Below are 12,031 nucleotides of genomic sequence, written 5' to 3'. Positions count from 1 at the left end.
TTTAATGCACAAGATCGGTGGAAAGCAATTGTTTGGCACTCATTTCCAAAATTTCACGAGAAATAAATTCGAAAATTTCGAGGGAGTAGATACGTGAAAAAACATTTTGATCTTCAACTGATTTCAATATCCATTAGTGTCATCATCGACTGACCATTGCTATTTCGTATTTCCACACGAAGTTTGCACGTAAGATACAATTTGAAGACCCAAAAAAACCCTTAAGCTATTATTTGGCCTTCAACCATGTGAAATAAAGTCAATGAGCAGCACAACCATGGTCATCGGGTGGATGAGTTTCGAATAGGTGATTCGCATAACTTGTTTAGGTCAACAGATGTTCATGAATTGGCCACATTATTATTATTATTCACAACTGAGTAACTCATGCAGTTTCATAAAATCAATATTACTGGGGTACACAATAGAAATCTGTTGCAGCAGCCAGTCTTTCCTAACAGACAAGAGATTTTAATTGTCACTAAAACCTTGACACTAGAGCGAATTCCAATTATTATAGCACAGTATCACTTGCACTATAGTAGCACTGCTTACTAAAAAGAGATTTTAATATTAATGTCTCAAATGACAGCACTAGAATAGAACAAAACTTTGTCACGACTTGAACCGTTTAATAGTCTCGTGGCGTATGAAATCGGCAAATTCTGCACCTCTGCACAATGACATTATAGTAGAATCTGGAAATATTAGGCTTCAATATTTTCCCTAATGCAATATATACAACAAAACACTAACAAGGAAACAAGTTTTCTGAATTAAAGATAAACATTCGACAGTATATTCTTGTATACTATCACAATAAAATTTGTTTTGCATGGCGGATGAACATTCTCCAGTCTCTATCTCGACTTCGATGGAACAAGTTCGCCATCTTGAATGTGAGCTAAGTTACAGCTGTGTTGGATAAATCCAAATAAAATTTGGTTTCTTTGTGGTGCGCCCATTCGTAAATAATAAGGATATGCACGAACAATTTTCACACTTATCTGCTTAGCCATGGCTGCCTCGAGAAGGCTACAAGGTGAGAGAATTTATTGGATACGAAGGATATTTTGTTGGATTACAAACCTGTTTACTATTGATACGCTTCATATTCTTTTCATTTAAATGACTTTTTTATGCTCAGTGCGATGTTTCCTACTTAATTTATGTCGCATTATTTGAATAAATTTTCAGTATCACGATCATATTTTGTTATTCAATGGTTTTTAGTGACTTTTTTAAATCCTTCTGTTGACGCACACAGCTCCCAGTTTCAATAACGAATTCGTGACTAAAATCAAATAATGTGGAATGGATTGATCCCCGATTTCGTTATAGTTATAAGTGTATATAGGGATTCTCATTAATAAATTGAGATAAGGTATTTTTTATGGAAATATCCCAATACTCTTGTGATGTTTTGGGTATGTGTTAACACCTTGTTTTGTATAACAAAATACCAGGCCGTAAGTCCACAGCTTTTGAAACGCATGCATTATTTGACAATATTTGTGTCATTTCCCTGGAATTACGCACAAATTCTTAATTTCCCGCTTGCAATGTTGTTATTGATTTTGATGGCCAACTGCCTTTGCGTCCCAATTTTTATACTTGTTACTGCATCGTAATTTAGTACATAAAGGTAATCTCAACAATATTCTTGGTCTTGAAAGGTGTAAAACTTGTTTTTGAATTTATATCGCCCTTACTGAAATCTGGAAATATTTATAATTATTGCTTGACAATGTTCATTTGTCACCAATATTTAATGTGGAATTAGTTGTGCCTTAGCTGAAATAAATGATTATGCTCTGAAAAGTGTTGCTACGTATTCCATTCTATAATTTTATATATACGGTACTTTTGAATGTGACAGAAGTCATTGGCGGAGTGGTAAAAAATGTACTTGGGTTCACAGTCAAGTCCCGCGTCAACAGTGGTCAGATTGTTCTATGAAGCCAACATGAATGTGTGGTGAAAAACTTCCTCTTTGAAACTCGACGGTTGCCTTTCAGTTTCTCGTTTTATCTTGACCAAAGGTAGAGTTTCTTCTCAGGATATTGTGTATGCGCCCTAGAAGTAGCATCCCATTGGAAATTTCGCGTCGTAAAAATAACTTATATTATGCCGTTTAGGTAATTGCTGGGTTTTAAATTCTTAGAATAATATTTCGTATGTACGTGTAACTCCGTTATGCTGTCTGTACACTCCTTTTCTTTTATCGGCGTACACCCGATTACCTTTAAAAATTTAGGCATATACTTGAAGGTGAGGTTGACATAAACTACTAACCTTTTCCCCTCTTAAGAATGACCATTTGATTTATATTTGTTGAAAAGCATTCGGCGATTCCGAGTGCCTATAGTGAGATTTATCAACTAGGCCTGTTAATATCTGCTGCGTATCGCAAATACTCGCGTGACTACCATTTATTAGATTTATAAAGTATATGAAGTAGCTACTGCTCTTCATCACTAGAGAAAAGTTAATGAACTCTGTACTTAGTGACGTATTTAACTGAATTCTAAATGTTATCCAGTGCAAGTCATTTTATATTCGCTGCCAGGTTGGACGAGAGAGTGAATATTTCAATAGCTACTGTCACCCAGTTTATTTTTGATAGCAGATATTTCAGTCGTGAATTTTAAACTAAAAAGCATTCTGCTTTTATTTCGTTTTGTCTTTTATTAGGCAGTTCCGGCGAAGAATGAGCTTTGTTGTATTAATGATTTGGAATGTTTAACTACCCTAGTGCCTTAAATCGCATCAGCTGTATATATCTAAAATCAAAATTTTGATTATTTATTTTTAGTAAGCATGCAGGTTGAAATATTTCAAGGACGAAATTCAAGTTAGTGAACTTTTTAACTGTATAAATTATCAATTTTTAATGAATTAAATTTACAATCTGCTTGTTCCATGGTATAGTTTTCATGCCAATCTCAATGTATACATTTCTATTTAATATGAATAGGAAATATGCCAAAGATCAATACAATTGCTTAAATCTTTCTCCATAGTCTTATAGGTTTTCTAATCCAAAAAGAAATTTTTAGACGATTAAATGTGAGACATGCATGTGAAATATCTTGAGCAAGGTAATATTTGAGCTATAAATGAATAATCTCTGTTGGCTATTAGGTTTTGATCCAAAATGTAGTATGGAAATGACAATTTTTTGTGTGAACACATTCCTATTAATATCATATGTATACCTTGTATGCTTACCTAAGAAGGTAAGTCGTGTGCCTTGCAGCATTTAATGTTAAATACATATTTTTATTTTCGAGAAGAAAATGTTTGTAGTTATTTGATGATGATAATGTCCTTTATACATTAGGACCAATGTTGATCATCTGGTGTGCTCTCCTCAAATTCACTGCTTGTAATGATTATCTATTCCGGGAAATGCCACCCTGATATTCATTGCATTGATTACCCCGAGTTTTTAAGCACTATTTGAAGAATCCATTGAATAAAAGCTGTTTTCTTGTGTCATAATATCTTAACTCAAAAACATATCATGAGGAATAAAGATTTAAAACCTTTTTAAGGAATTAAGTTTACTTCTTAGGGTAACAGTTGGTAACTTTATGGTGGTTATTAAACATATAATTATGAATGGGAACATAATCAGGAAATTATATTCAAGGAATAGGTGTACAATAATGGTATATCTAGTTCACTAACTTCCAATTTAAATGGGCCCACCGGAAAGAGTATTTATGTAAAGGATATTTCCTGTGTAATATTAGCATCTTTACCACTGAAAATACCTGCCATGCCTGCCTCTGTTTGCCTGCAGTGATACATAGTCTTGTGATGTATATTTAGATATTTTACTTAAAAGTCAATCAATACTAGATTGAAAATTTTTCATTAGATGCTATGTTCTGGATTTATTAATGTTACGACAAGAAAATTAATTTAGAATATAGCATGCTTGTTTCCTGTTTATTTTTGCTGTAACATCTCACTTATAATTGTAATTAACATGGGTGAATGTTATATACCCTATGAGTTGAATTGTTTTTATCGGTAAAATGTTATCTAACTCTTGAATATAAAACTTTTCTGCCTCTGATTGTGATTTATTTTGCTGATTGAAGCTGGCATTGTTGGATATGTGTTATTGGACGGTATACTATGCTCTTTTGGGTCCTGATATGTGTGGCATAAATGAGTCCAGAATGTGCTATTACTTTGTTAGGTCCTATAAAATATTGAGTGGCTTCACTTTCACTTTTTATAGAAATCATATATCAACTCTTGTTGAGATTGCATATTCCATGGGGATGAAAATTACTAGTTATACTCAATCACCACATCAGTCTTAAAGTGCATTGAGAAATGAGATGTCATAAATTTTAAAGTATTAGAAATCATGTTAATAAATACTGTTAATCTTAGTTACCATATTTAGTTATTTTTTCTTTATTGTAATTTGGCTTGTTGTAAATACATTTTCACTTATTTAAAGCAGTGACAAAACTAAGGCCAGCTCTAGTCTTTCACAAATTACCAGTGAGAACAACAGTGGAAAAGTTATCGTAATGACATTCAAATCATCATTTAATCATCCTTGTCAAAAATGGGGAAATAAAAAAAATTGTGTTTTAACAGAATATTCATGGGAAAAGCATGTAACTATCTTTTTTTATGGACTAAGAAGATAAGGTGGTCTAATGGTAGAAAATTGAACTGAAGGGGCAATAAATGTTTGAGAAAACTTTAAAATTAAGGATTTTTTTTACAAATATTCCTTTAATTTTTTCACAGCTAAACTTCTTATGAAATATTTTCAGTAGTTCTCTGTCTAAATGTGGAAACTTAGTATTTTATCCATGTGCCCACTCACTCTTTCTCCCATTAATGTAGATGTGGCAATTGATAAGCCCTCAGAATGTTTATACTTGAAACGACTGTCCAATTAGGCAGCTCTCTTCTGCTCATATTTTTTCTTTGTTGCCTAACCCAGCATATTATTCATTCATCTGCTTATCACAGATAAAATGGAATGTGTCATTCATACTACTCTTGAGCCCATTTGAAAGATGAGGAAGACGTGATATATTCAGGGAACACTGTTAGTCAGGAAGAGAGGGAAATGGACATTCACAATGGTTTGGCATCTATTGGCTAAGATAACATAGAAAAGGTGATGATTCTCTCAAACCAAAACAGGAGTAATTGACTAGTCTCCAGTAGGATGAAAAATATAGTAAACATTTACTACGATAGACTAAATAGGTCCAGTTTAAGCAAAATTATTATTATTATTATTATTACTTTTTATTTGCCCAGAGATCACAATACAAAAATACCAGGTGGGTGAAGTATGTACATGATATAAGGCACGTCAATGAGGAGCAAAGACACAGGCTCAGTTAAGATACATAAAAGAATAGATGCTCATAGTTACATAAGTGTTTGGTACAAACCCATGAACATCGGCTGTAACATGCACATACAATATCAAATTCAGAAAAATCATTGATCACAAACATGAATCAGACCATTACCATTGCTAGAAACTAAAAGTATGAACTTACTGGTCGGGAATATTGTTGAGATATTCATCAACCGAGTAAAACATATTGCGTTGTAGATATCTTTTTAGTTTATGCCTGAATACGGCAGTTCCCTGTGTATCCTTGATACTTTTGGGTAGTTTGTTAAATAATCTGATGCCCATTTCATTGGGTCCTAATTTCAATGCTTTAGTTCTTATATTCCCATAATGGAAGTCATTCCTGCCTCTGGTGTAATGATGATGATAGGCAGAGTTAAGAGAATAGTTGCCGATGTTATTTTTTATATATAGAATTAAAAACATAATGTAGATGCATGGGAGAGGTAGCAAATTTAATTCATGGAAAATAGGCCTTGATGGAGCATTGTAAGGTTTCCTGGCGATGATTCTAATAGCTTTCTTTTGCATTTTAAAGATGGTTTGAGAAATAGCAGCTGATCCCCATAATATTATACTGTAGGTTATATTTGAGTAAATTTCCCCATAGTACAAATTGAGTAGTACAGTTTTACTTGTAGTTTCATACAGGTGTCTTAATAAGTAGCAAGTTGAACTGAGCTTGTGTTGGAGGGCTTTTACATGAGTATCCCAAGAAATATTTGCACATAGAGAAATACCTAGAAATTTGCATTCTGTCACACGCTCAATTGATAGGTCATTGATTTTTACCAGCAGATCATCTGATATGTTCTTATTGTGTGTAAAGTTTACTATTTTACTTTTATTTACATTTAAGTCTAGAAGGTTGTCTGTACACCACTTGTTTATAGCAAGTGTGACAGACTTAGCTTTTTCCACAAGGCTGGGATATGTTTGTGTTGATATTATTATATTAGTGTCGTCAGCGTACAACACTGGTATTATTCCATCGTTATTTGGTAAGCAGTTAGGTAGGTCATTGATGTAAATCAGAAAGAGGAGTGGCCCAAGGGTTGAGCCTTGTGGAACACCTTTGTTAACTTGGTATGCTTCGGATGAATATTTTGACCCATCAACTGATAACACTACTTTTTGAGTGCGATTATGAATAAAGGACTTCAACCAGTTTAAAGGACTTCCTCTAATTCCTATTCTATTGAGTTTAATTAGTAGTCTATTGTGGTTTACATTATCAAAAGCCTTTGACAAGTCAAAAAACATTCCAAGAGTTTTGCGTTTAGCATCTAATGAATTAAGTATGCTGTCGATTGCCTGACATATGGCAGTTGTGGTAGACCTTTCCGATCTAAATCCATGCTGAGAATTAGAAAGTAGGAAGTTTTTTTCGAGATAAGATGCTATTTGCATATACATGGCTTTTTCGAATATTTTAGCAAATGTATTTTGGACGGCTATTGGTCTGTAGTTATTCAAATCATTTACACAGCCATGGTTTTTATAAATGGGCACTACTTTTGATTCTTTTAATTGGGATGGGAAAATCCCTTGTATCAAAGATTCATTAATTAAAAATAAAAGGGGTGCTTTTATGGCTTCAAAACAATGATGAACAACTTTACCAGGAATTTCATCTGGGCCAGTACTGGATTTGTTTCTGAGTGAGGAGACAATAGTTTTTAGACTGGTTTCAGAACAGGGCTTGGCAAACATTGACGATGGTGCATTTGCTAAAAGCACATTGGCTGGAGAAGTAGTTAGGCAAGGAGCTGATACGTAGTATTTGTTAAATTTATTAGCTAGAGATGAATAGCTAATGGCAGTGTTATTTTCAGGGTTACAAAGTTTTGGGAGAGTGAGTTGTTGTCTGGTTTTGGGGACTGGGGATTTGACTCATGTAGCTCTACAAAGTATTTTCCACCACTATTATTGGCCATGTTTAATTGCAGGCAGCTTAAAATAACTTTATATGGTGGACAGGAAACCTCAAGTGTAAAAACATCGTATGTAAAGTTGAATAATCGTATTTGAATAAAATACTCTGCTATAAATGTCCTTAGGATTTTCCTTGGTTATTCTTTGGTAACGTTAATTGATAAAAACAATGTTTTAATGGCCACTGTATGAATGATATTATCCCATTTATTTAATTTACTTACATGCATTTAGTGAATCAGTCAGGTTTTTATTTAATATAGGCAGGTTTAACTCAAGGAAATTGTACCAGATTTCTTTTGTAAATTTTAGTAGTGTTGTTGCAATGCTCAATCAACTCTGCTTCTTGGCATGCTTTCATTAAACTGCCCACAGAAGCAGTGTACAAACGTGTATTACTTACTCATCTTGCTGAATTGATCATTTATGAATTTATAGTACTAGATAATTATTTCATAAAAATTTAAAAGCTAAATAATTTGTCACTTCCTGTAAATGGATTCTATTCACCCCAAAATCTATTGAAGATGACCAAGAAAAATTAGGTGATTTTAAGTGATATACATCAATGCAAATGGAAATTAACAGCCTCACTTGGAAAAAAAATAAGTAATTGTTGTTGATGCTAAATGTGTATCAATTTTTTGTTCTATCATTGGTATATGACATATTAAGCTGTGGAGATGTACAGGAAGGAGAGAAAATGCTTGTGAAAGAGCTACTTGGCTTGCTTCTTTTTTCCCCACTGCTGAAATGTTATCTATTATTTCTTCTTCTACAAACGTTTTTAAAACCCGGGCCACCTTACCGTAAAGTCATTACTGAACTTCTTTAACAGTCAAGATTATTTCTCAAAAGACTTATATTTTATTTATAATATTTTATTCATCCAAAAATTCTTTTTGTTTCATCATTCATAAATGTCAAAATGTAATTAGAAGCTTTGGGGAAAGATAGTTGTCAACAAGTAGTGGACAGCTGTGTGTGTTCTCAAGTCATAATCTATGAGGAGATCTATCCTGGAATGTCCAAATTGCACTTAAGCCTCCATGGCCCCTAATGCTCTCAAAATGAAAAAAAATTGAAGCTTGGATGTGAACCTGGGTAAAAATTTTGGTCAAGCCATTGTTTGTAGCCTGTGATTTTATGAAAACTGTGTCTTAACAGAACAAATAGAGATGACCTGATCATTTGATTTGGCTAAAATACAATCTATGAGGGTAGAATCACCCATTAACTTCACATTCCATATCTCACCATAAGTGTAAACTAGGAGACAAATAAATTATAAAATATGGCCATAGCTAGAAATTTTGGCTGTATATGAGGATAGTAGATTTGATTGATGACACATTAATCTATTAGACCTCAAGAGGATGTTGATGCTTCATAAATATGAAAAAAAACTAAAATATTGACATGATTTGCAAATGTTGCCTATTGTAGTAGAGATGAAGATGTTTCATTTTCTACTCCTAAGAATGGGCTTATACCCTACTTCTCTTGCAGTTTCTTTTAAGTTAAAAATCAAACTACCTGTATTGTCTTTTCTTATACATTGCACAATTTCAAAGTGAGAGTTTGAACATAGAAGTGCTTTGCGGTATTATTAAAAAGGACAAATGAATCCTTAAGAATTGATGAACTCTTTCATCAGTTTTCCACAAGACTATCTTAACCATATTGCATCTAGTCATATATAAGATTTTCCCCACTCTCATCATTACCAGATGCCACTGGAAAATCTCTAACGATGCATTAGCCATTCCTCAGGTATGCGCTAACCATTAAGTATTCCCATTTTTTTATCAACAAATGGATGCTTCTTAAATTATTTTCTCTAATGCAATCCAACCATATTTTTCTGGGTTTCCCTTTGCCTCTTCTTTCTCAAGAGTTCATCTTCATGCTTCCTTTCCAGCAAATTCCTGTGAGCATTGTTCGATACATCTGAACAACTAAGTGGTTTTTAGTTCTGCTTCGTGTAACTCCATTGCCCTCTCTTATATGTTCATTCAACAATTTATCTAATGTAGTTGGACCAAATCCATTTCCTCAGCCTCATTTTATGTAACTGCTTTTTTTGCATGAGGCACTTTTTAGTGGCCTAACACTGCTCCAGTTGGCAAAACCAGATTTTCAGACTGTCATATTCTTAAGCATCCTATCCTTGAATATCATAGGCATCTTTTTTTCTCACCAGTGATGTTTTAACTCTCAATATGTTATCCATTCTGAGGAGGTAAATTTTTTGGATGTCCTTTTCCTATCCCTCCATATTTTTGTATCACTGAACCAAGTTATTCAAATAAAAACCAGAGCAGGGTAGCTTCTTGTCTTTTAAAATGATGATTTTCAAACAATTCACCTTCGTTTGTTTTCTCAGTGACTGTTAAGAATAATGAGTGCATGCAATATCATTGTGCATAAAATTTTGCTTTCTTCTTAGCTGACATAGAGCGCTGCCTTAAGAAGGTAAGCGAGGGCGTTGATACATTTCAAGACACTTGGAAAAAAGTACAGCATGCCACCAACTCAAACCAGAAGGAAAAATACGAAGCTGATCTGAAAAAGGAGATAAAGAAACTCCAGCGACTGAGGGACCAGATAAAAACTTGGCTGGCTTCTCCAGACATCAAAGATAAGTCATCTCTCATTGACCATCGGAAACTCATTGAAACAGTAAGTACCCTACTGTAATAATGTAGTGCAATTTGTAAAGTGAATGCTAACTACAACATGCACTTGTATATATTGTGCACTTTGTGCTAATCATTTTTTACTGTTAACGTTAAAAATAAATTTTATTCATTTTCTATTAATTTTTCTCTAAAATGTGACTCTAATTATTGTCATAAAGACAGCGTAAGGAAAATTTTTAAGTCAGTCATGAAAATGTTAGTGCATGCAATTGTATATTTAAAATTTATTTTTTGACTCTGTGAGAAAGCATTTTTTTCAGAGCAATGCAGTCTAGTGTAATGCTGAGGGAACTTAATTTCCATTTCAGTAATTTTTATATGATTGATTTCTCAATTGTAAATTGTGCGTAGTCAAGTACAATGCCATTGAATTGAAAATGTAAATCTAGTCAAACAAGGAATGATCCTGGCATTTTCTTTTGTGTACTGAAGTTGTTTGAACTAGCTAATCCTGTCGTTTTAAAAATACATCATTGGTAATGTAAAATTTGTGTGGAAAATCGTTGAAAAATTAGAGAAATATGGGAATTCTTTGTTACAAATTTAATTTTTTTATTTATCAAGTTATTACAGAATTAATTTTTATTATAATTTTCTAGCAAATGGAGCGTTTCAAGGTGGTTGAGCGTGAGACCAAAACAAAGGCATATTCCAAAGAAGGGCTCGGACAATCGCATAAGGTAGATCCAGCCCAGAGAGAAAGGGAGGACATGTCAATGTGGTTAGCAGCTTCCATTGATTCCCTCAATCTCCAGGTAAAGGCACTTCACATGGGTCTCATTATTCACCCCCTTAAATCTCTTTGCGGTATACAGTATTAGCTTAAATGAAATCCAGTGATAAGCTGAAGCATAAGCCTTAATGAGACAAAGCGCACCACAGGTCACTTGTTGTGAGTAAATCACTTGTACCTGAAGTTCCAACAATATCTGCTAAGATTTTACTGCCAAGTTTGATTGTAATTTTATTTAAAGTCCACATGGGGCATGTCTGATGACCCACAAGATGTCCTTCCTAGTTACTGCGGCTCTTATTTTATTTTAGATTGGTGGGGTGCACAATGCAGTCATCTGTAGCTAAATGTTCTCAATATTTTATTTTTGAGTTACTATCTCTTTGTAATTCCTGGGATTTAACTAGATGTTTGACAAAAATGGGGAGAAAAGGTAAAAATGGCATGTGAGTGATTGTCCAGAGCCACTTACTTGTTACAGAAACTGAAACTGTGATTCCTGAGGAATACCTGCATAATATTTACTATACATTTGTTCATTGTTACATGGTCTCAAGCTGTGGGTAACTCTGGTGGAATTTAATCAAGTTTTTCTATTACAGGAAAAGACGAATGAGATTTACTCTTTACAGCCTTTCTCTGTCGCAGCATACCCCTTTCTAAATATCTCCTTTCTTATTTAATTCCCTTGCCACAAAGTATCCCTCTGTTGACCTTTTCTCCTCAAGTCCCTTCTTTAAAGCCATCATGATTTAAGCTGTGTCTTTTGATATTTTGTTTTACTTTGTATTTTGTCACTCCTGTTGCTATTGTTGCATTATATCAGCCAATGTAAAAGACCTTGGTTTTGTTTTTGGCCATATAAATAAATGAAATACATTTATGACAACTTGTGTGCTCCCGAATAATATGAATAATCATATACTGGAGCCAGACATCAATAACAATATAAAACTGTTAAAAGCTTTAAACTCATTATTATCTCCAAGAACCTGGACTTATTAACGTACGGATGAAATATTTATTGACAGATTATTTTAACTATGCCAGGAGTGTTGTGATATATTTAAAATTAAACTATACTATAGACTATGACTAACGGTATTTATTCAATTCAAGAGTTGATTGTTGCAGACTTCAGTGAGCTCACCTGTGAGTGACTGATTAAATATGTGTAATGATGTATACTTTTTAATTACTGACGGTAACAATTTTTGTTATACAAATAACAAAAATGATGAATACAGC

At 33.5% G+C, this 12,031-nt stretch overlaps 1 protein-coding gene across 2 annotated transcripts in view; it reads left to right on the top strand.

Moving 5' to 3' along the window:
- The first annotated feature begins 883 nt into the window (after positions 1–883).
- The window catches only part of Not3 (CCR4-associated factor Not3), a 41,963-nt gene continuing 30,815 nt past the window's right edge, over positions 884–12,031 (top strand). For both annotated transcript variants that reach the window (XM_071587597.1, XM_071587590.1), the window contains exons 1-3: positions 884–1,042; positions 9,798–10,030; positions 10,650–10,805. In XM_071587597.1, coding sequence (XP_071443698.1) covers positions 1,018–1,042; positions 9,798–10,030; positions 10,650–10,805 — 414 coding nt within the window. In that variant the 5' untranslated portion in view covers positions 884–1,017. The remainder of the gene's footprint in view (positions 1,043–9,797; positions 10,031–10,649; positions 10,806–12,031) is intronic.

Source organism: Hetaerina americana, unplaced genomic scaffold, assembly GCF_022747635.1.
Source record: "Hetaerina americana unplaced genomic scaffold, ioHetAmer1.1.p SCAF_1, whole genome shotgun sequence".
Lineage (NCBI taxonomy): Eukaryota > Metazoa > Arthropoda > Insecta > Odonata > Calopterygidae > Hetaerina > Hetaerina americana.
This window is presented reverse-complemented; position numbering and strand designations above follow the sequence as displayed.